A 24308-nucleotide genomic window follows, 5' to 3' on the forward strand; every position below is an offset into this window, starting at 1 on the left:
GCTGATGAAGAGCATCGCTGTCGGCGAATCAGTAGTAGCAGAAAACGAAATATCCATTTTAGATTACAGTGGCGCGATACCGTTGTCGCGCAGCACATTTTTTCGCGAGTCCCTTGCGTCTGCCCACGCGGCTATTAAGGCTCCTGGATGGTCACCGCGGCCATATTGGATTCTTACTGTCGAGGCGAGGAAAACACCCAATTTTGTTGTACATGCCATTTTCAAATAAAAAGACATTTCAATAAAACATCACTATAGATCGTTTCAGAACACTTCCGAAATTGACCGAAAACTACCCTTTTCCCTCGGCAATAAACAAACCAGCCATAAAACGAAGCCTAAACATACGGGAAAAACAGCCGTTTAACGACTATCGAAAGGAGGTGAAAACGTTCCTTCCGCATGCAAATCTTACTTTTCGGCCAATTTTACGACTTTCACGAATACGTTAAACGTTAGAACACAAGCACAGAGCGAATGATAAAGAAATAGCACGCACAACAAAATAGGTTGTCAACATGTCACAAGACAGAATTCTCCATTGGAGAGAGTGAGAGGAGAGAGTTCTGATTTCTGCCGCGACGGTACGTCGCCACCGTCAACGCAGAGTTCTCGGCTGACCATCCAGGAGACTTAAAATGCAAATGCGCGAGTCTCGCTCGCGAGGGCGGTTCGTAAAACTTGTGTCCTTAATATCTGAAACATCTTAAAACATCGCCAATAATGATCCGCGATATTAGTCGTAAAGTGAGTGTGTTACGCAATAGTCCGGCAAACGTTAACCCAGAAAACGACGCATTTTATGCAGTAGCTGAAAATGCTCGATAGTTAATGCGCCATGTAAGTTTAATATTGTGACTAGCACGTGGGACGCGCCTCTCCCTTTACTTTCTGCGATCCTGGAAGAATCAGCAGTAGGATCAACAGAGGATCGCTGCAATGCGGTTTCTCGCGTTACGCGTATCCCGATCCTCCCGGTCGCTGTTCACCGAAGATTACGCGGGTTTACCGACTGTCACGGCCGCGACTGTCAAGGCGACGCAATTTTTGTCGATCTCCCATCTAAACATGACAGACGTTAAATCGAATCTTCAATGTGGAAAAGTCCGGGAAATCGAGGTTGATGTCGTCATATGAGTGGCAAAAATAATTTAACGTACCTGATGCGGTAAATTTAGAAAGTAGTGATCAACACACTGAGAAAAAAAATTTGTTAATCCGAAAAAATATTTAGTCCGATACGTGCCATGCAACTAAACATTTTAGTTATAGTTTAACTAAACATTAGTTTCGGTTAATCAAGAATTAATTAATTCAACCAATGTTTAGTTAAACTAATTAAAATGTTTAGATGAACGTATCGGACTAAATATTTTTTCGGATTAACAAATTTTTTTTCAGTGCATATATTAATATCTAACGTCTGTCATGTTTAGATGGGAGATCGACAAAAATTGCGTTGCCTTGATGCAATTTTGACAATCGGTAAACCCGCGTAATCTTCGGTGAACAGCGGCCGGAAGGAAATCGGGATACGCGTAACGCGAGAAACCGCATTGCAGCGATCCTCCGTTGATCCTACCGCTGATTCTTCCAGGATCGCAGAGAGTAAAGGGAGAGGCGCGTCCCACGTGCTAGTCACAATATTAAACTTACATGGCGCATTAACCATCGAGCATTTTCAGCTACTCCATAAAATGCGTCGTTTTCTGGGTTAACGTTCGCCGGACTATACGTACGTAACACACTCGCTTTACGACTAATATCGCGGATCATTATTGGCGATGTTTTAAGATGTTTCAGATATTAAGGACACAAGTTTTACGAACCGCCCTCGCGAGCGAGACTCGCGCATTTGCATTTTAATAGCCGCGTGGGCATGAGACGCAAGGAACTCGCGAAAAAAGGTACTGCGCGCGACAACGGTATCGCGCCACTGTAATCTAAAATGGATATTTCGTTTTTATGAAGGTCGATAGTTCGGGTCATGGCTTGCGCGAATGTTTTAAGATGTCCCGTAAAGCGAAATTAAAAATATATCGCATCATAAGCCAGCAGCCATAAAAGATTTATATTCTCCGAAAGATGGATGTACGTGATGCTGCAGAAATGATTTGCTTTTTTCATATCTGTTTTTATTTCAAGCGTTTCTCTATTTTCTGAAGAAATCCGAGTGTCTCGTACGGGTACGTTAAATTGTTTACGCGATACCTTATCGAAAACATTAACACTCTTTTCTTCGGTACCTACGCAGGAAACCTTGCTAGCCCGCGCGCTTCGAAATTCGGAAATCGGAAAACGTTTCATTGCTTGAGAACTGCGAAATGCTGCCGGAATCTGAAGCGATTCAATTCTCGCTGTACTAATCGATAGGCGGTTCGCATTCGAGTTTCCGGGTAATTAATCGCCCGTCGAACTATACCTACGTCGAATCGGCGATTTCGGCGTTAACGGGCGGCGCAGCTGCGATCTTACGCGATATTGTTGTTTATGTGATCGCCGAGACTTGACGAGGATTGATTAACCAAGGGGTTAATTAATGAGAACTTTATTTGATCACGTGGAACAATGCCAGTTTCGACCTTAGATAAGTTATCTTCACCGCGGAACCGCACGCTCGTAATTGACGTCGGAATTTTGGGCGAGAATTTAGGGATTCGACAACAAATGGGCACGGAATTTTCCGAAAATAAGAAAACATATTTCTTAAACGGACAGACGTCGCGAATAACTATACGAATTCAGTTAGACGTGAGAATCCATACTTTCGCAACGTTCATCGCAAGTTCAAAAGCGCGAGACAAGAGAAGCACAGAAGCTGAACGCGCGAGCTAAAGGCAACTGCGAGGAAAAAAAATTCGTCGAAGAACCTATCGTTCGCGTATATGCAGGAAAAACGTTTCGCTCTAGAAGAATTCATAGCCTTGAATTACCCCCAGGAAATCAAATCGCGACGTAATACACCGCGTCCTTCCGAATAACGCGCAATGTTTGTTTCAAAATGTACGGAAGAGGTATCGCATGTCGTATCACGAGATAAAGATTGACGTGTGTCGCACGACTTACGTCGGGGACTCCGCGAGACTCGCTACATAAAGCGAAATAAATGGAAGAGGTGACATCAGCGAGAAGTAAGATCATATGCGGAACGATTTAATACTCGTTCCGCATACGACACTCTCTCGTAAAATAAAATACGTTACGGCCCTCGGCTGCGGGAGAATTCCGCGGGATAATATAAAAGCGCGCAGATATACATATATCGTCCGCAACGTCACGATAAATTCGTAGAATGTCGGAATCAGAGAGCGCGCAAAATCAGGGGAAACGCGTCGTATCGAGAAATTCGCGAAGAATTGAGCGGAACGTCGCGGTAGAATGAAAGATTAAGCGTAAAACGGAGCGTGCAGAAAACAAATTCATCTAAACGGGACAAATAACGTGTCGAGATGTCTACGAAATCTCAAATTAAATAAGTTACTTTAAATTGTTGACTCTTTTAACGTCGATTATTCTTTCGTGATCGATGATTTACTTGTAAGCTTAAAACTGTCGTAGCAAATTGAAGAATACAGTTGACTAAATTATTACTATTAAAAATGTGTCTAATTTTCATGTGTTTTATATTTTATATTTTTGTTATCATTATCAATAGATAACGCATGATCATATAAGGTGTATAGATCATTACTTGTGGATTTTGGCAAACTTTTTTTTAAAGCTTTTTCTGTAAGTTTTATTTATATACCAAGGACTGAGAAAATAATATTTTATATGTTATATATATATACCTATATATTTAAAACGTATTTGTATATTTATCTGCCCCTCTTTTATTTATACGCGGCAGAGTTTAAAAATTTCGTGACTCAATCGTACTCTTCTATTTTTGGAGAAAGAATCCCATAAGCCGCGCGCGGTACGTACATGGGATCTTATTTATATGCATGAGCGTGTTTTCGGGATAGAACGTATTGCGTATTTCGTAAACGCGGTATCCTTGAGGGTCGCGAAGAGCGACCCAAAGCCTCTGCGGTGACCGTGAGAAACAAACTTCGATATTTTTCGATGATCGTAGTGCATCACACGTGTGTTCCTCTTCAGTGGACAATTTTCATCTCGCGTGCCTTCATTCTCGTTCCGCCACCGCGACGACATATCGTGGTGACGACACCGCAGCTGCGAATCCCTACGAGACCGAGGGTGGAATAAAATCGAACGATCAAAGACACCCAGGGATCGGCTCGGACCTATCGATGGGTAAACAACACGCGCGACGGAAGTGTATACATCAAAGTATGTACAGAGAGGACGAAAGTATCGGCGTCCTCGATACCGTAAAGGCGTAATTGAGTTTTCTCTTCGAATCCTGCGATCTGACTCGCTCTCTCTTTCTCTCTCTCTCTTTTTGAGAGAATAAGTTGTTGTCGTTTCTACCCACTTTCGGAACGTCGTCGAAAAATCAAAAGAAAGAAAGGGAGGAATTGTATAGTGTTAAAAAAGTAATTGACAAGCCGAGTATCGAATTTCTCAAGCGAACCTTAGATTTCTCACCAAGCGGGGGTGAAAAGGAAAAGCGGATATATAAGGGAACGTGATCCTCAAGCGCGACCATAACTCGCGAGTTACTCCTGGCGGATATTGTCATTGAGCTATTATCGAGCAGCCTGGTCCCTATCGCGCAAATCGCCTCGAGTGCTTCCATCAGTCAGGATAATTGTGCCTCGTGGAGTCTCTTTGACGGCTAAAAAGGATTCGACACGACGACGCACTCTGGATCGGTATAAATATCCTGTTTTCGCCCTAAACGCCCCGAGATGTGTGTAACTCAATCACGACCTGTCGAATGAAACCGTTATATCGCTTGCGGTAGAATGGAAATCGTAGTCACTTTAGAAATTTAGGACGATTCAAGCACAATAGGGGAAGCTTGAGGACTTCAAGATGATAATCAAATTTATTTGTTCGAGATATATTTGTGTAATCGTTGAATTTTATCTTCTGCGTAATTAATGACGGACATTCTACTCCCGATTTAACAAATTATACTTCAGTAAGTCGTTGCGTATTTTTACGAAATCTTTATTTCCTACATAAGCGTCATGTCACTTTAACACATTATATTTATTTTAGTGTTTTCATCGACGGATCACGTCAGAACGACGTGTGCGATTTTTGGAAAGTTTTTACACTTGATAACTTGTTATTATTTATACGAATGTCTACATGTCTACAACAAAACTGCCTCGAAAACAATCGGCCATCATTGTGCGAATTATTTATAAAGGCGTACGTATGAGCAGGAGCGTTTTGCTATTTTCGGAGGAACCGTAAGTTATAAGAGTTTTCTGAAGAACCATCTGAAGGAAAGTGTCTCGTATTATTCTTATACGAAGTGGGTTCTCGAATAAATGCTTTTATAGGGAAAATTTTCTTCAAACTGTTCTCAAAATGGGTGGTTACCCTTACATCACACATCGAAAGTATTTCAAGACTGATTAATATTTATAATGTTAAAAAGTACAACGATTAATCTTCACTTCTGTTTTTCTTTTTGGAAAGATTTTAATATTAAAGAAAAATATCGAGGAAAATATACACTTTTGACATAATTTCGGAAATGAAACATATCTTTTGATCGATCACCTAAAAGTGAAGAATTTCTGTGAAGAACGATTATATACTATATATGTATTAAACATTGTGCAATTTACATGATTCGTCCGTAATTAACGTAATTATTTTTAATTGGTCTTACAAATGGTTATTACTTCTCTCTAACTTTAAATTGGGCAGTGACACGCTTAGCTTTTCGTTGTAAAATTAACGCCAGTTGCATTTTCTTCCCTATTTCCAGCGTCGTCTAAAGTTACATGTCGTTTGAGGACAACTTCGCTTAAAACCGTCGTATGCAAAATGACGAAAACTCGTTCTCCTCGTGGCCCAGTCGTTCAATTATACCTCACGCGTTCTGTCGCCAATAGCAGAGAGAGAGCGAGAGAGCGAGAGAGAGAGAGAGAGAGAGAGAGAGAGGGGGGAGAGAGAGAGAGCAGGCGAGAGGAATCCCTTCGAAGAGACACATCGCGGCAGTAAATTATTGCGACGAGTGAAGGGAAAAGGGGGAGCACAACAAGTAAATCGTGATAACGAACGACGAGGGTCCCTCGAGATACAGCAGGGGGGATTGATTCCACACATAAATCGATCTTTCGGTGACCCGCTTCGTCTATACACGAAGGTTTCTCCGGAATTTATCTCCCAGGAAGTCAGCCGTATACAGTGCGTTTACATCCCGCCACGCCACGAGTTCGTTAATGGCAGATCGGCCATCCTTCGCTGATGTGTCACCCTCCGCTTCGCTCGCTCACCCTTCTCTCACAAGACGCGTCTCGCGCATACCGGTGCATTTGATTGCGGCCACAAATTTGTTTTATTGTTGGCCGTTTGCGCACGCCCGCAATAACACGGATCGCATTATTCGCGCTCGCAATTCCGAGGCGTTCAGCTTGATCTCCAAGCGAGTAATTGGAAGATAATTGCAGGGAGAAAGCTAGATGGAACGGGGGATACTTGGGGCGAGATTGCTTGCAGTGATAGAAGCAGAATAATTTATATGAGTTCACTGTTCTGTCTAAGAAGTTTTGATGATCACATCGAATGATATAATTCTGAAGGAGAAAAGTGTTTTCCCCTTTTTTTTGAACGATACTAAGAAGTATTGTGTCAAAAACTGAACTTTATCTACTGCTAATTAGGCGAGTATTACAAGAACAGTATATATAGGTATGGTTTTTGAAGAAATAGGATAAATTTCTGACAAAATTGATTATTTAAAATCGCGATTTTCTGCTCCAAAAGAGAGTCTCTCATTTGTCAGAAGGGCAAATACATTCTCTAGTATATAGAGATATGATATAAAGATATATCTTAACTTCTCAACTCCCACGCTGATTTCCTAGACATAAGCTTCCCAAGTGGGACGAACGGTTTGCTTCGAGTAAATAAGTTTTATCTTCTTGAAAGTTGTACAATGTTGTTTTATGTATTTATTTGTCTCAAATATAAAAGCTTATACCTTAAAAATGAATTCGAAAAATCCACAAAAATTATCAAAATTTTCTGGCAAAATTATTCTTAAAAAAATCATTTACTTATGGGGTGGACGGCTCGCCCCGCTTGGGAGTAGAAAGGCTAATAATAATAAGGTTAATAATTTATTATTATTCTTCGATATAATGTGCAGACTAAAAATCGCACACGTAGTATACGTTTCTCATGTAGTCACCAGAATCAATTTTCAAGATGCCTTTTTTTAACACACAAACGTCACTTTTTATCGTTACAGGTGCGTTCGAGGTCGCTAACACAGCTGGACTCCCTGGGCGGCAGCATGCTGGACACGGGGGAGCATCATCTGGAGAGCGATACCTCGCAACAGCAACCCCATCAGCAGCCCCATCAGCTGCAACACCACCCCCTCGGCATCGAGTGCAACCGGATTCGATTTCTCGCACCGAGCGCGACACCCGCCGAGATCGCGAACTCTAATCGCAGGCACAAGCTCTCGCGATCTCAGGTGAGTTTTTATCGGCAAATATTTGGCAAATGCCTCTTCGGTCACACCGGGAATGATTCGCGACACGCTTATTTTCCGGCGGAATACTTGAGAGCACTTCCTGAACTTCCTCGCTTACTCCTCTCAATTTAAACTTCGCGAATATCTCGCTGCGGTTTTTATAATATATAATTTATAACGAAACATCCCTTACTATACATAATCTCTCCCCTGCGTTTTTGTATTTTTGTTACTAGCGTATCATTTTTAATTAAAGGGAAGAAACTTTAATTCAGTTAACGGTAAAAGTCTCAAATAAGACTTTTTTCCTCGGCCGAAAACTAAATGCATACCACAGTTTTACGAAACAGCCGAAGTTTCATTATTAAATAACTTGGCAATTAACTCTGATTGTAAGTTCCAATTATTCACGTGCCACGGGCCTGATGTAAACGAAATAGTGACACGTGTAAACGTCCGAGTGTGTTACATTCCGGTACAAAGTTGTTCAAATTGTTGAGTGAATTTTGGCGATAATGTTTGCCCGGAATGAGACATACGAAAGTGTATGCGAGGATAAAGCAAAGAGCGGCAACGAGGATTGTAATTAGGATTTGCCGTTAGTAAACATTGTTCGTTTTTCGAAAAACATTTTTCACTTTCAAATAGAAAAAGTTAAATAAATAAAATATAACAATTAAAAAATTTAAAAAACGTAATCATGAGCTACGTTTTCCTCTTTGCTAGAGTATAAACAATATTTTTTTTTAATTTTTCTATATTTTAATATCTAAGATTTAATATTATAATTGGAAGGAAAAGGAAGATGAAGCGAAGTAAGAGATAACTCTGAAAGTTACTGCGAAATTAAAAAGAGTCGATAAAAAGTGCTTAGAGTGTGAGTTTAAAATATTGCGCAAATTAATTAACGCCCGGTTGGCAGAACGAGATAAGGTGTTTTTTGTATTGCTCAAGAGTAGCGCCTTTCACAGAGTGGAAAAGAGATAAGAAAGTGACGAGTGAAGCGAAATGGCTAAAATTTTTACAGCGATGCGAGTGATTACACGACACCGCGGACGGAGGAAGCTTTGTTCTATTTTCAATGTAATTTCGTTGCGTTCGCGTGATTGTCACATGGATGCGGGATTATGCGGATTGACAAATTAATTTTATGGATATATACGGCGACGTTTACGCGCAGCGCTATGCTAGCGTACACAGCAAGAAAATGATAACAGGCCGGCTGGTATAATGAAATGTCAGAAACTGCCAGCAATGCCAGCGGAACAATTCCCTAGTACAATTAAAGTTAGTTTGATTATCTCCCTTTGTTAACGAATGGTATTTCGTAATTCCTATTGCAACGCGTGACATAATGTACTTATTAATCCTGGAATCTAATTGCAGAAAAGTCAAATATAACTCCATTCAGAAAGGAATGTTTACAAGATTTGCTATTTAGCATATAAAATGCAAACGCTACGAAGAATTTTTCTTTCACAGTGGATTTGCATTCGTACCTACAACAGTTATAAAAAATATTTCAAAGAAATGTCAAGCCTCTTTCATTTTATTTTGTTAAATTTCGATATTATATTTGTAGGACATTTTTATTTTTATCGCTTTATTTTACCATTTTCTTTACAGAAGTCGTCCTTTTCCAAAACATCTTGCATATTAAATTATCCGTGACATATTTTATTTATTATAAATAATATTGTGTAATGAAGCGTATAATTATTTAAAAGGGTTTACATTGCTAACGCTCTCATTTGCATCATCTGCCTGTTAATTTACAGAGATCGGCGATAAAAAAAATATGCTAATTGCCGTAATAGTTTCTCTCTCGAAAGAAATAAAATAATGTTGATTAAGGCGATAAAATGCTGCTGATCCGCGACATAGATATGACCTCTGTAACACCCTAAATTACAGTAAATTACAGTAAACGCTTTTCTACACCGTTCTTTTATCGTCGACCAGAAGGAGGAAATTAGTTCTGCCGTCACTCGACGGGGCGCAAAATAATTGCGCATATTTTATGTCGCCTATGATGGAAATAACGCTTTTGCATTACTTATGTTATCGGAATATGCAATTAAACGCATAAATATGGATGGTCCATTGAAAGGTCGTTAATTGCATATTACTGTCCCATTGTACACTCAATCCGAATTTCATTGCGAATTCAGCGACTGACATAGGATCTCCATTTGGGATATGGGGCTGCAGTTTGGACGATGTCCGAGATGCTTTACAGCGAGGCGTCGCGTCGCTCGGACCATCGGAGGTATCTCTCAATACTGCGAAGAATCGAGTTCTTCTCGATTGTATTCGCGAGTAAAATTGTACGTTAAAATGTGCAACGCGACCCGCTGCATATCGTGTAGCAGACAATCCACACATTTTGATATGTACAGGTGGATACAGTTTCGCTTGCGAGTGGATATCACATACGTTACGATTATCGTGTACATGAAATTTACCAGTGTTGAGTGGCGAAAGGATGAGAACACACGGCCGAAGCGGAAGTATTGCAGTTTATCACTTGCATAATTTTCGTGGCCACTCACCGTGCATTTTCCATTCAGTTATCGGCTTGAAATTCGTGCTCGAGCAACGGAAGATACCTACATCTCTGGCTGGTCCCGCAAACGGCGCAAAAGATACGGACGCAACGCTAATGTTTCTTTCAAACGTTCGCGATACAATGACGACGAGAGCTCGCTTTGGTCGTGTTTCGCTTTATCCATTTTATTCATTCGTCGCGCTGGGATAAAGCGGAGTAGGAAGAGAAAACTCTCTCGTTATATCGAACTTCTCGCGTTCGCGAGATCCCTTTATTTTCATACCGGAATGTGTGTATCTTCCTCCCCCTCTTTCACTCTTGAGTAAATGTGCCGTAAATATTTCGCGTTGCACACGAGATGATACGATGATACGATCTTCGCGCATATATGAATGTGGTTACGTATAACATTTTACGGATAAGCTTGAAACAATTTTTCTCGTAAAACAAACAAAAGTGTGAGCGATTTGTTAAACACGAGCGATTAAGGAAAAGAACGAAAGCGCCTTAAAACTTTCATGAAAGTAAAACGGCAACAGAATCTCTAGTACGCCAGACAATTTGAAATAACTTCGGGTAACTTTACTTTAACGGAAACTTAACGCACTTACAATTAGTCGCACCTAGCGCAAAGCTGCGCTAAACGATCAATCGCCGCGCCGTCGAGCACGCGCAGGCATTCAACGGGTCGTCCGTTGCGAAGGGGACGAGCTTCTTTGTGTGATCCCCTCGGCGAGCGAGTAGCCGCCGGAATACGAAATCTAGACATCCGGAGGAACTACTGCGCAGCGCTGCAGCGGCGAGAAAACAAGACGAAAACAGGACGAAACACGGAATCGCTATTAGCCGGATCCGGTTTCGTAAAACTACGAGTATTGTGTACAACGCCGGACGATGGTCGGAGAATATTCCACGCGTCCCCGTGTGGAATACTTGATGAAACACAACGTAACACACCGCAACTTATTACAGTTTCAACGCAATCGTAAAGAAACAAAATTAGTATACGTTAATTTTCGACGTTAATTTGGTTAGCGTACGTAATGAGCGAAGTAAAAGTTATTTATCAGAATACACGCTAAATGCATGAAGCAAAATTTAAAAACCGCGCGGACGCTAATCTATTCCTAAGACGTCGTCTTACCGGTCTTATAATCTGTTGTATGAAGTGCATTTTCAAAAAGGAGCTCATAGAGGATGCTCATTATATAGTAAATACGAACATCGATTAATTATATAAGTATCTGAAGCCCGACTGTGTGTTATTAACGAGGTTTAACATCACCGACGAGCTTTGCCGAGTGAATAACCCAATCAAAAATGTATAAAGGACACAAGGGAATTTAAGCTCAGTGTAAATCAAGCATTAATAATGATTTGCGAACACTACTGTATATTGGGCCATCGATATTTATGTGGTCGTTAATAACCATCGATATTTATGTGGACAATAATAACCAAACGCTGAACATAATCGATAGCTATATCTGTTACATTTTTTATCCACAATAATTTAGATAATGAAATTACAGTTTGGAGAATATGTGGAAATAATTGCATAATTCTCTCCGCCCTCTCTCTCTCTCTCTCTCTCTCTCTCTCTCTCTCTCTCTTGTTTCTCTCTCGTGCGATTTTAGATAATAAAATGGATTATATGTCGCTCAGATTTAATGAGGATACGTTGGAAATTACGACGGTAGTTTTAAACACGTAACGTACTTACATGTTTAAAATATTGTCGCACGGATAAATTTTCATAATTATCGTTTTTAATAAAAAAAAAATCTGTGTCGCCAATGTATATACAATGACTTACATTACTCGCGTACTCGTGTTTCTTATTTATTTAATAGAAATTTAGATTTATATGCAAATATATAAAAACTGTTTATAGGAATTATGCTGAAGAATTGTTTCGTTTCTTATTTACCATTACTGTCAACGTGGCTGCAATAATTTAGCAATTACAATGTAAATAATTCATAAGGAGAAGCACGTGCCGTAAATTATAGTGTAGTACAAAATAGTATAGCAGGTCGTTTATTCGTATACGAAAGCGTCAGAGCTGAACGAGCGTACTCCGCGTTGCAAAATTACCCGGATTTACCGCACTCTCGCCGTCAAGGTCGCATCTTAATGGGCATAAAAATCTCGACGAATCGCAAGAGAGTGCGAAATTACTGCAATTTTCTGCTACAAGTGGTCGGCAGAGGCCTCTGGAACGTAATGGCTCGCAAGGGGGATTTTTTTTAAACCTCCGTGGAGTAAAGTCGGTGGTTCTCGTGGCCCGTATCATCGTCGTTTTCGAGAAATGAGATCGAATTAATAGATTAGACTGCGGTTACAACGAAGTGAGCTTTTAACGATACGAACGAGTAGTAATTTGCAAAGTACAGCCCGAGCTTTACCGGTATCATCCCATGTGGTCCAATGTCCTCGTAAAGCTTTCTAGAGAATTAGAAGGTTTTCACATAAAAGTACTCGATTACGTCATTTTTTACACATCTCGTTTTGAATGTGAAATATCGGCTTGATAAAAGAGATCGATTTAAAATTATGATTTTACAATCATTTTAAAAGCAACAGTTGTTTCGCCATTGTATAAATTAATTTTTATATAATTTATTTTACCATGCATTTTTTTCGTAGTAAAAAATTTTATAGATTTATTCTTCAAATTTAACACTAAATGGCACTTTATCTTGCTTGTATAAAAACTATCGAATTTTATTTATAAACTGCAGTAACGGCGTAAGGTCCATTTCGGGAGAATACCAAACCGCAAACCGGCATGTGCACAGATCGATAGGAACGAAAGAGTAAACACTACATGAATGAGGTTTACATCTATACGTAATCTACTGAAATATAAGTGGCCGCGTAGGCGTTGATTTGGACTACTTGCAGCTACGCCTACACGTACCGCCTGTGACGTAAAAACATGAACGGCGATACTTGTGCGGGATTGCTACGATAGAACGAGCATGTAATCAGCCGGCTATCAAATATAAAATCGCAAAGAAAATGTGCACAGAAAATCTCGCCGTTGATATTCGCGATTCGAACGAATAGATAGATATGGAGCGTGTATCGACGAAATATTTTAAAAGCTCATTGTCTCTCTTTACACAGCGTTATATAATTTTATTACAAAATTTCGTGCGATTTAACAAAGTCGTGACTAAAGTTGAAACATATTGCTAGTTTTATTCAAGTCACGTAATAATATACGACAAAAATTGAGTTTGTCAAACTCGCGGCGCTCGGATAATTTTTTGCTTCCCGTCTTTTAACGTCTTTTATTTACGGTGAGAATAGATTAATAGTTTTCTCACGTATGAATTATTCGACAGAAGAAAAATTCGTTGGAAAAAAAGTTTCTTGAAAGCAAATTTGAGTTATTTACGAGCGCGGTGTTAAGAAAAGCACAATTAAAGTAATTATATATCGCAGAAAATATAAAAAGAAATATTTCCTAGTATAATTAAGAAAAAAATGTAAGAGAAAAATATAAGGTCGTCATCTCATAAGAAAGAGAAAATAATTTCCAATTTAATCATATGGTAGAAAAGGCATGATGATTAAAGAAAAAGCGATTGCTCGGAAAAAAAATTCACTTCCGAGTCAGTCAGATGTAGCCGACGCAAGTATTTTTTTTTATTTTATCATGTTATTTACACCGTATGTTTTCGAAGATAATATGGCAGAATTATTTTGCGCGTTCAAGTTTAATATCCCAAAATTCAAGATGTAATGAAAGAGCCATGAAAAGTCATTATGAAGGCAATCACCATAAAGAATGATAAACGGTAATGTTTATACAATCTCGCTCCCTTATAGAAAGCGACGGAGGAATTTTCATTAAGCATTCACACGCATGTTAGTATCATTGTCACGAACTTCCAAAGTATTTATCTTTCGGAAGGGCGGTGAATTACACATCCCCGAAGGGCAGTAACGGAGTCCCGCTTCTCTGATTATCCCTTACCGAAAGCCGAATTGATATTATGCAAACGTGGATCAGTAGTACTACGATTGCCTCCGGGACAGAGCCCTGCAGGGATCTAAAAATAATCAATTTCAATGACGACACACAGATACGAATCGAAAGTATGTTGACAACAGACGAGATTATCTTCTCTCCTAATTTCGTGTTTACCAAACGCGTGCCTCATCATATAAAATCTACAGGCAGAGAGAAATTTATGATATGCTAAAAAATTTTTGGAACAGAAGTCTATTTTACCAGCTTACAAGAATTAATCTTTATTGGTTTATTCTATGAAAAGTTTCCATTTTAAATATTTCTTATTAAAATCTTCGCCGCGGATCTTAATAAAGTAATCTAACACAAAGAGCGGAAAACGAATAAGTTATGAAAAGGTTTGTGAAAAGTTTATAAATGAAAACTTCACTTTTACAAAATGTGAAATATAATATATTGAAGCCTTTGTATTTAATAATAATACATAGCGAAATAATGTAGCAATAAAATGCTTGTTAAATCTTTATATATCTGCTTTGATTATAGTATTTGCTAAGCAGCTGTGATTATTTTGGCAATTACTGTGGCATTTGGTTAAATCTGTTAATCTATGTTAACATTGTACAGTTAGCAAATCAACTTTTCGATGCAACGCGTGGGTATTGTAGCATGTAGCGCGCATACTTTCTAAGCCTAAATGGAAAGGAAAGTTCGATAATACAAACAAAATTTCACGGAGGAACGGCATGTAAGCCCTCGAGCGTGATGTATACATGTACAGTCACTCTCTTTCTCTTGCGCAATTATACCATCAAAATTATATAGCCGAAGAAACACTTGTGTAGCTAACGTGCCTTATACCTCGTTATGCACCCCACGTTGCAAAGTTCGCGACGCGCGCGAGATGTGTTATGACTTACGACAATTGCAGTTATACAGGGCGACTTTGAGACCCTCGGGGTTTCCATTGCGAGAAACAGGAACAACAACGACCGCCCTTCGCAGGCATGATTTATGTACATGATCTTGCATGCAACCGGCGCATTCAAGTAGCGAAAAGTATGTTCTCTCCGCGCACAGAACAGTTGTCGTCTCGAATTTATTTCGAAGAGTTATTAAGAAATCTCTTTTTAATTCTCTCTTTTCTCTCTCGATAAGTATTCTGCTGAACGCGTGTCGTTTGTAGCAGCGAGGTAAATTAATTCGCGGCGATGACAAGCAACAATCTTTGCTTGCCGCGACGACGATTACGCCAATGCTGCGCTTTAATATTTAATTCCACGGGCTGACTCGCCGGCCTATCCAGGTGACTCGAATTTATGAGAGCGCCGCGTCCCTGCATTATTTATGAGGGAAAAAAATTGAGTCGAATGGGCGAACGTGGCGGCAATATTGAATCCGGGCGTCCAGGGTGCGGAGTAATCGAGGTAACGCGAGGGAAAAACTAGCCAGGCCAATTTTCTAAGTACTCGAGATGCGTAGTAAAGATTGTAAACGACACATGAATGACGCGTTGCGCATCGACTTGGAGTTATCTGCGTAAAAGATCGCCAGAACACGTACATACAAGTACAGAAATATTGCATGAACGTTCGTGTATTCATAAACTCTTCATATATTACTAGATTGCTAAATAGATATTACTAGATTGCTAGATAAACGTCTAATTTGTTTGAAGCTTTACTTATCGCGCGCTGAAATACGCGAACCTCGAGACTGTAATCGCTTATAATCATTATTATATTTTAAAATATTGTGGCTTTTTTCTCTCTTTAATGTCTCATTGCGAACTGAACATTAATTTAAACGAAACCTCTGGGACGAAACCTATGCGTTCAGCTTCGCTTTAAACCGCAATACGCAGCTTACTGGTTACATCCGATCTTAAAGTGATTACGGTAAAACTAAAAGCCGGCTCTTTGTGCAGCGAAATCGGCTGTAGTTTTCTTTAGAGTGTAATCCTGAAAGAGACGCTAATCAGCGGAATTAATTGTTAAGTTTCTTGTGGAATCTATCAGCGTCAGATATTTATTAATACATTTAAGCTGTCGCTTCTACGCAAAAATGTTTTATCTCGCAGATTTGGCGATATGTTTCATGTTCCTGCGCGGTGTACCCAATTATTGACTTGAATTAATTACATTAAAAATCCAATATATGTATATCACAAGTTTTTAACTCTGTGTTGATCTACATCATCTACAAAATTTCATCACGTATATTTTGTGCAAATTAAGATAACTTTCTTTTAGACATAATATAAAATAGAAGCAGATAGGGTAGAAGTCGTCGTACAAGAGCTCCCTGTGAAGTGAAAAAAGAGAACAGTCTGAGCTTATCATTTACTTATATTACTTTCTTGTTCAGAATTGTGCTCTGTTAAATCTCATTTGCGTTGACGATGAGTGAAACTTTCGCCAGATCAAGAGAGTTATCCTAAACCGAGATTTCAATTACGAGAATATTAAGATCAGCTTCAGCCCGAAAAGATAAGATTAATTGTGCTTACAGGCGTGCTTCATTCTGATTACAGGTATCCAGTAACGAATACTTCAGCGTCAGTTTCGAGGTGGGCGACGACGCCGCGACTTCGTTCGACCGGGAGGAGTTTCTGCCGGCGACGCGGGGAACTTACCTGGTGTGAGTAAAGCATTATCGTACTTCTAATACTTCGCGCGTCCGCGTCGTCACCGGGGACGATAAATTTTCGCGCGTGTCGCGTTGCGAATGGCAATGCGACGATATTTATAGACGCGCAATCGAAACGCAATACGCGCGGGACCGATCATCCACGTGGATAATCGCTGCGTTACGTCACGCGGCTTACGAAACCCTCGCATTCGGAGTGTCCCGCGTTGGCAGCCGAACATTGAGGAATGTATATTAACGGCGAATATCGCTGCGTCACTCACTTTGAAATGGCATACCACTATTTAAAATGTGACGTGGGCAATATATATATGTGTATATATATATTTGTATACACGTGCATATCTAGCTGGGGGGTTGTCGCATCAGCCAGTGATTTATAGCGATTTAATGCCGCCGGATATGTTCAATAAACATGAACGGGGCGCGAATGGACAGTCCTGTTCGAGCAATATGTGTCGCAGCTAGAAGGAGAAAATATCTGGGAATAAAGAAGAAAAACGACTCTGTGCATTTTCTTCATACGGAAATTAAAGCTCGGTGGTCATTATGTAATAGTATGTGGGAAGCGTGTTCGAAATAATAATCGATAGCAGCTGCTTTCAATTGAATGAACGTTATTTGTTTTTCAATGAAGAGCCAAAAGGTCAATATTGAAATTAATGTTGCGAAATTAATGTATACAATATATTACAAATGTGTGATTTTATGTTAGAATTAATATATATGTTCTATCAAAATTATCATTACTATTATTTCTATCATTTGTGTTTTTCAAAAATCTTGAACTGATTCTTTAACTTTTCCAATCTATGAAGTGACAAGTTACATTGATATCAATTAAGCTTAATGTGAAGACTTAAAGGGACATTATAAACTTTATTTATTTACAATGCCTTGACGTCATACAAAATTCGATACCGAATTAATATTGCATTTTATGTATAAAAAAAAGTATCAATTTCTAAAGACGGAACGCATGAAAGTTAAAAAAAAAAACGATATTTGCGAGTACAAGCACCACTTTATCTGGCTGGAAAGCTGGCAAAGCCTATAAAACGAAATAAAAAAAAATTACACCGGGTGGAAACCGGACTGTCAAACGTGATGACGATTCGACCTATAAGTACTTTGAACAAGCCACGTGCACCGCTTTCAATTTCATGGCGTTGCGTCATCGGTTTACTCCACTTGCATCGAACTGCGACTTTGTTTCGAATTTTTAGCTCAACCCTGACCGCGACATATATCCATCTTTTTTATTTGATATCTTGCTGCTCGATGAAATCTATCACTTGAGCTATCTCTGGATAAATAGAATTTGACACTCGAAACGAATATATACACACAAAACACATATACACATAAAAACGATGTATGAAATACATTTATTTAGAAAAATCACAGGTGAATTATTGCGACGAGAATAATACCCACCCGAAGTTGCGCTTTCAAAACGTGAGCACTCAAGAATGAAGCTTTTGTTTTGATACATGTTACTGTTAACATTGAAGAACGAAGGGTGCGCGGTGTAAAAAGAAAAGCTGAATAATTGGAGGGTTGTATAAAGCATGCATGAATAATTAATTTCTTATTTCTCTCCTCCGGATTCTGCCTACGGAATGTCGAGCTCTGTGTCACTGTCTGCAACGTTACGCCTCCTTCGAGGGAGGATCCTTTGTTTCATCTTACATTATTCCATTATTTCATTAGGCACTCCTCTTCCTGCTTTCGGAATAGACCGCCGAAAAACCCGAGTGATATCCAGGAAACGAGGGAGTAAATTTTAGATCGCTTTTTCTATCGAAAAAAGAGCGACCGGTAATATAAAATTACAACGTCGCGTCTTTTTCCTTCAGTTACTCACCGCGAGGTATAACTTTTCATTAACATTCACAGAATGTTTACGATATTTGACATCAGTTTACCATTATTGTCATATCAATCATCATCGTTAATAATTTCACTAGAATCTTCAAATAATTTGTTAAAAATAATTCGAGTGCAATAAATTTTAGCAATTAAATTCCCGCACTCGTAAACTCGTTGAAACCCATTAAGCTCTCCCAACTCGTGATGGTTTCCAACTCTATTTGGTTTGCCATCGCGCGTAAAAGAATAACTAACGTTAATTAAATTCAGTTACATCGATAACTTGCCGAAATTTGTTTTGATCTTTTCACATTGTTGATTATGCAATTTTTCTGCTTGTTTCGCGAGTCAACGTATTTACAGACTCTCGTAAAAGAGTAAAATTTTGGGCGATTTACCTCATCATAAAAGAGCACGTGGCAATAATTTCGCGTAATTTGGCGAAGTTCTCGTGTTCGCAGGGTGAATGGAAAACGAGGACGGCAAGTTTTATCTCTTGAGACGAGGGTGCGCGTAATAATTTCTGATTCCTCCACTTGGCAACAACTTAGCCGTCTTCTCTAGTTATCTAGCTCTGTCCGTGGAAAGCATCGACGTTGATGTACATGTACAATATTATGAACATAATCCTTTACTTCAACCAAACTGGTAGTCTTTATTTAAAAAGCAGATTAAAAAAAAATTGAAGAGTTACGTTCCAATTTTCTGAAAAAAAGACTTCTGCGCTCTTTATCAATTTTCAAAAGTCTTTCTATAAATATTCGCTTCTCGTAATAACCGTCTCGAATATTGAAGCCACTTGATCGCTGAACGCTAAATGACCACTCAAATGAGCGGAGCTTTTCAAAAGTTCGGAGCCGTTTCTGAAACAGCGGCGTGTTAAAATAAGTTCTCATTCATCTTCCGGGAAATGTTCAGTCAGGAAATTTTGCCCACTGATTCATTACTCACTCTCGAAAAATCGCGGAAAAGTTCGAGAAGTGCGCTTGCAAAACTATACGGGACAGATTATTGGGGAATCGCGCGTAATGCGCATACTTTCATAAAATAGTACCCTTTCATTGTCGGAGACAAATTTTTCTCAATCACATTAACAATATGTCTCCGCGTTCGTGAAGAAACTCCTCGCGGATAAACGATGGTGTCCATGTATCCGCATTGATTAAAACAAGCAGGGCCAGAGGTTGGATAAATCGTCAAGATAAATTGAACCTGCTCTCGAGTATGAGGCGAGGCATTTCCGGTGCGTGACGCGATTTATTTCCCCTGTCCAGCACGGCGGTTCTATTATAACGCACCACGACGAACGTGGCGACGAACTTTGCCTATTTATTTCCGCCCGCAAATCCACTCTCCCGCGTCGATACCGTGGTGATAAATTGGTACACCCTGTAGAGCGGACGAATGTAGGAAATAAGGGCTGACCTCCCGACGATCTCAAAAATAGAAGTACCTTCTACCTTCCCTTTCCCCCCTTCCTTCTTCTCTAATGGATCGTCGGATCGTCCCGGAGGGATCGATGAGAGAGATAGGAGGAGTCTCGTCTCCTTTTTCGCGAATGAATCTAAAAGGGGATTGGATGTAACGCGGTCGATCGGCATATCTCCGGTCGGCGTTAAACAACGTCGGTTTCATGACGGTACTCGATTTAATTTTAATAGAATGTTCCTCAACGATCGTCATTACGTCGTATATTCCAAGCATGTTTCTACAGTATACGAATTAATGGCAAAAAACACTGTTACATGCACGTGAAATCGGTGATTTCGGAGATTCGCGTTCCGAAAAAAATTCTCTCTCGCAGAGAAAACGTTACGTTGCAATGAGAATCGTATATCACTGCGTGGATGAAAATAACTTTCAACTTTACTGTGTAATTGACGAATAATGCGATCGTTTCACCAGATGCGGCGAGCCTGAAAACACATTCCCTTGAAAATTTTATGAAGAAATAGCGGAGAAGTAATGATTACGAACCATTATTGATCCGCGTAGGCGGGGAACAAGAATTTTTCGCATTGGGGGCGAATTTTAATCTCGCGACGACGATGGAGGATGAAAGATGTCGATGTCGAGTATTCTGAAACTGATCCGCCCGGGGATCGACCGCCGTGAGATAACGGAACAATGACGTCGTGAGCCGCGCGGACGCGGACGGCGCGCATTTTTCCCGTCCTCGCTGTATAACGGAAAGGAAGAAAAAAAAGAGAGAGAGCTTCCACGCGTTTCGTATCTTGCGAATACACCGTCGCTTGCAATGTTCTTGTACATTAAGTAATTAATTAATGTACTCAATGTACATAAATAATTAACGCGCGTATTCGATTACAGAATTGTAATAAATTCGGATTGAGAAACTCAGCAAATAAAAGAGACTTGACTGAGCGGAGAAGAGAATCACTTTCTGATTTGCGTGTTGCGTATTATTTCTTTTTACTCCGGGTGTTCATATTACTCATTGAAAGGATGCCAGAGTTCTTTGCAACCACGTGAATTGAATTCCTTTTTTCCCCTGGACTCTCGCGTTACCGTCTTCTCGCGGGAGACGGTAACGCGAGTTTAATTTTAATCCAAGCTGTAACCGGGAGATCATTACAAGCGACGCAAGAACGACTCGCGCGATCCGAGACAAGAAAAATCTTGCCGATGATGGAAAACGATACTTTTCATGCAAACCGCGTGTCGCGATCCCGGCCGCTCTGAAGAATGAAAATTTTTTCGCGGGGAGGACACACAGAGAGAGACGCGACAAAGGCGGAGCGCACGCGGGCTTTGTGCAATTCTCGGCTTGCCGCCTAACAATGCTTGGCAATTAAGAGTAATCCAGTTGAAAGCGTAAGGCGCTTCCGCGCGCGGCCACAGCGACGGATTACTCTAGTATTGTCTTCGCGTGATACCAGCGCGTTCATTCTTTGATACTACTTGTCACGCTGGACGAGTATGTTAGTCGAGAACATGGCAATCTCGGGCGAACTTGATTGAAGACACGAATAGCACGGCGATGATGTTTCGAGTTGTTTGCGAGTCTGGCAATTAACGAAAGTCAAGAGAATTCAAATGCTTTTTAAATACAGACTGCCAGTTTGGTTGAAGTAAAAAATTTTGTTCGATTTATTACTCACTGGCGAAGAAAAAGTATCTTATCTGTTACAATATTATGATTCGCGTGTCGCGTTAAACCAGGTTTGGTTTAATGCAAATTTGCTGTTTTTACGATTAGTTTTAGTCAGGACGAGTCCTCGGTATCTCTTCGGAATGTACATTACATTCAAAATGTTAAAATAGCTCGCGAAAAATGGACGTTTTACGGCAGTTTTTTTTTATCATGATAAGAGCAAATGCCTTCGTGAAATTGATGCTTAGCTTAATATTCGCGAAAGCATGGTATGAAACGTCATTGAGAGATACAATAAACGTGGAAGTCAGATCGAGTACCTATCCCGTTGAAACAGGCCAGCCAGGAACTCTTGATTATCGGAGCAGACGTGCAATACGAAAAGTTAAGAGTAACCGTTCGAATAAGTACTTCGAAACTAACAGAGTTATTTCAAGAAACTGGGGTAGAGATAGATACATCCAGAAACTATATGTAGGATATATTTAAAAAAGTTATCCATTAGTGCAACAAACAAAAGTAAAGAATAAAGTTTATTGAACGATATATTTTTGAGGCGAGAAAATGGTAAAAATATTATTTTTGCAGAGGAAAACAAATTTGACGTCTTGCAAAGTGACAGTAAAATCATAGTCTAGCGTAGGACATTCGCATGAACAATTAAAACTTAAAAATTAAAAAATGCCTATAAACAATAGGAAGTTCTGCTTGAAGAAGAAATGTAGCATCATTTTAGCATCGCATAAAGAAAGAAAAGATTAATTATAACTTTTCTGCGCGCCTAAGATATCTTCTTTGATTAACCAACTCAAATTTTTTCTTAATTTTCTCGTATAATTGTATGTCTTAACATTCTTTTTCATGCAAATTCTACCTAATATATATATAAACGAGTTAATCCCTCTCGTTAAAAATTAGAATGTGATATTTTGCAGCCAAATTTATTTTTGAAAGGCTATATTACATGTTTATTATACACCGTTTCATTCAAAGTTGAAATACTCTTAAAAAGTGCGAGATATTTGAAGCCTTTTTAAGAGAGATTCCTTTAATCATCGTAATCCGATTGAGAAGCGCCTGAAATTATCTGTACTTTTGTTCTCAAAAGTTTAGGGATTATGCGGACGGACAGATCGTAGTGAAAAGTTAAAATTCGCATTACTCGACGAGAATTAAAACTCGTATTTCTCGTCGAGAGCTTCGCAATATCGCGCGGTCGCCTTATAAATTATCCTACAATCGCTGCGGTAATCGCGGTGTCGGTTTAAACGGAGGACTAATTTTTCAAAAGGTGTTCCTGCAATTTTCTACTTTTAATTAATTCACCGATATAACGCAAGCGTTAATCTTTTTTATGTCACGTCTGTAATACGCAGATCGATTGCCGTATATAGTGACGAATGGCATTAAAGTTCGACGCTTCGTTATCGCGGGAATATCGCGAAGTATTTCCGCCGAATCGTCGACAAAAAATACAAAGATGCTTTTGCGTTTAACTCGCTGCATTATGTGTTACAGAGATGTGCTGAGTTTAGCCTGCGAGCGCCGCGGCGTCGATTTATCGCGCGTTGAAGTCTTGGACAGTTCCTCGACGCCGTTATCCCTGCTGACGACGGACGCCTCTACCCTCGGTGGAAAACATCTACGAGTAATCGGTGAGATTATACATTATTTTATATGCACCCGAATTTAAGCATTCGAGAATTTGATTATCAGACGGTGTATATTGATTCCTCGATTATTGCTTCCTTTTTTTTGCCATCAAATTTTCCGTCCGTTACTGACTAGACCTAGACAATAAATGTTGAAATTTGCGCTCTTAATTATTTCGCACTAATGCAAGGCTTTGCATTGATCGTACACCATGATATACGCGTTTTCGATAATAATAATCTGATCGCGACCGAGCTAGCCTTGCGACGGTAAAGAACGACCAGAAATTTATAGCGACGTTCTCGTATATCGGATAGCGCTAACGATTATTATCGCGTCCAGATTGTTTGACATTAATTTTCACACGTCCCGTCCCTTCGAAAGGTACCGTTCGATACTTGGTTTCGACTGCTGTAATTAATTTATTATTAATGGTGCGTCAGAACGCTCCGGCTCATTTGTGGCTAGCGAGTATCGAGCACAATCAATTATTCTACGCCGAACGAGATGGTCTGGCTAATTCCCGAGGTTGATTAATCTACAACCGCATAGACGCAGCCCGGATGAAGTTGAGTGACATAAATCGCGAGTGGATCATACGCGTCGAAGAAAAATCTGCGTTTTCAACAGAGAGAATATGGACAGCTGTCGTATAAATCGTCGAGATCCGTATCAAATAATGGAGTCTCTGATATTTATATTACAAAACGAATCCTATATTTAACTTTCTCGAAGATACGTCTCTTCGCTGATGATATTTTTAAAAAGTATTTAGCATCCCTCAGGACCCCGTTGAATTTTTTTTCATTGCGCTTTTATTTAATTCAATTCTTTTTAGAATTTTCAAAAAAAGCACTTTCTAAAATATTCTCTATGACATGTTAAATTTCCCCGTACACTTTTAAGTACT

The 24308-nt window shown here is 39.6% G+C and overlaps 1 protein-coding gene across 11 annotated transcripts in view; it reads left to right on the top strand.

Moving 5' to 3' along the window:
• Positions 1-24308, top strand: part of LOC112465730 (pleckstrin homology domain-containing family G member 5-like) — an 88476-nt gene that overhangs the window by 46036 nt on the left and 18132 nt on the right. For all 11 annotated transcript variants that reach the window (XM_025033444.1, XM_025033441.1, XM_025033443.1 and 8 more), the window contains 3 exons: positions 7346-7576; positions 16643-16749; positions 23264-23400. In XM_025033444.1, the coding sequence (XP_024889212.1) occupies positions 7346-7576; positions 16643-16749; positions 23264-23400 (475 nt within the window). The remainder of the gene's footprint in view (positions 1-7345; positions 7577-16642; positions 16750-23263; positions 23401-24308) is intronic.

Source organism: Temnothorax curvispinosus, unplaced genomic scaffold (assembly GCF_003070985.1).
Source record: "Temnothorax curvispinosus isolate PA1 unplaced genomic scaffold, ASM307098v1 QBEX01015443.1, whole genome shotgun sequence".
Classification (NCBI taxonomy): domain Eukaryota; kingdom Metazoa; phylum Arthropoda; class Insecta; order Hymenoptera; family Formicidae; genus Temnothorax; species Temnothorax curvispinosus.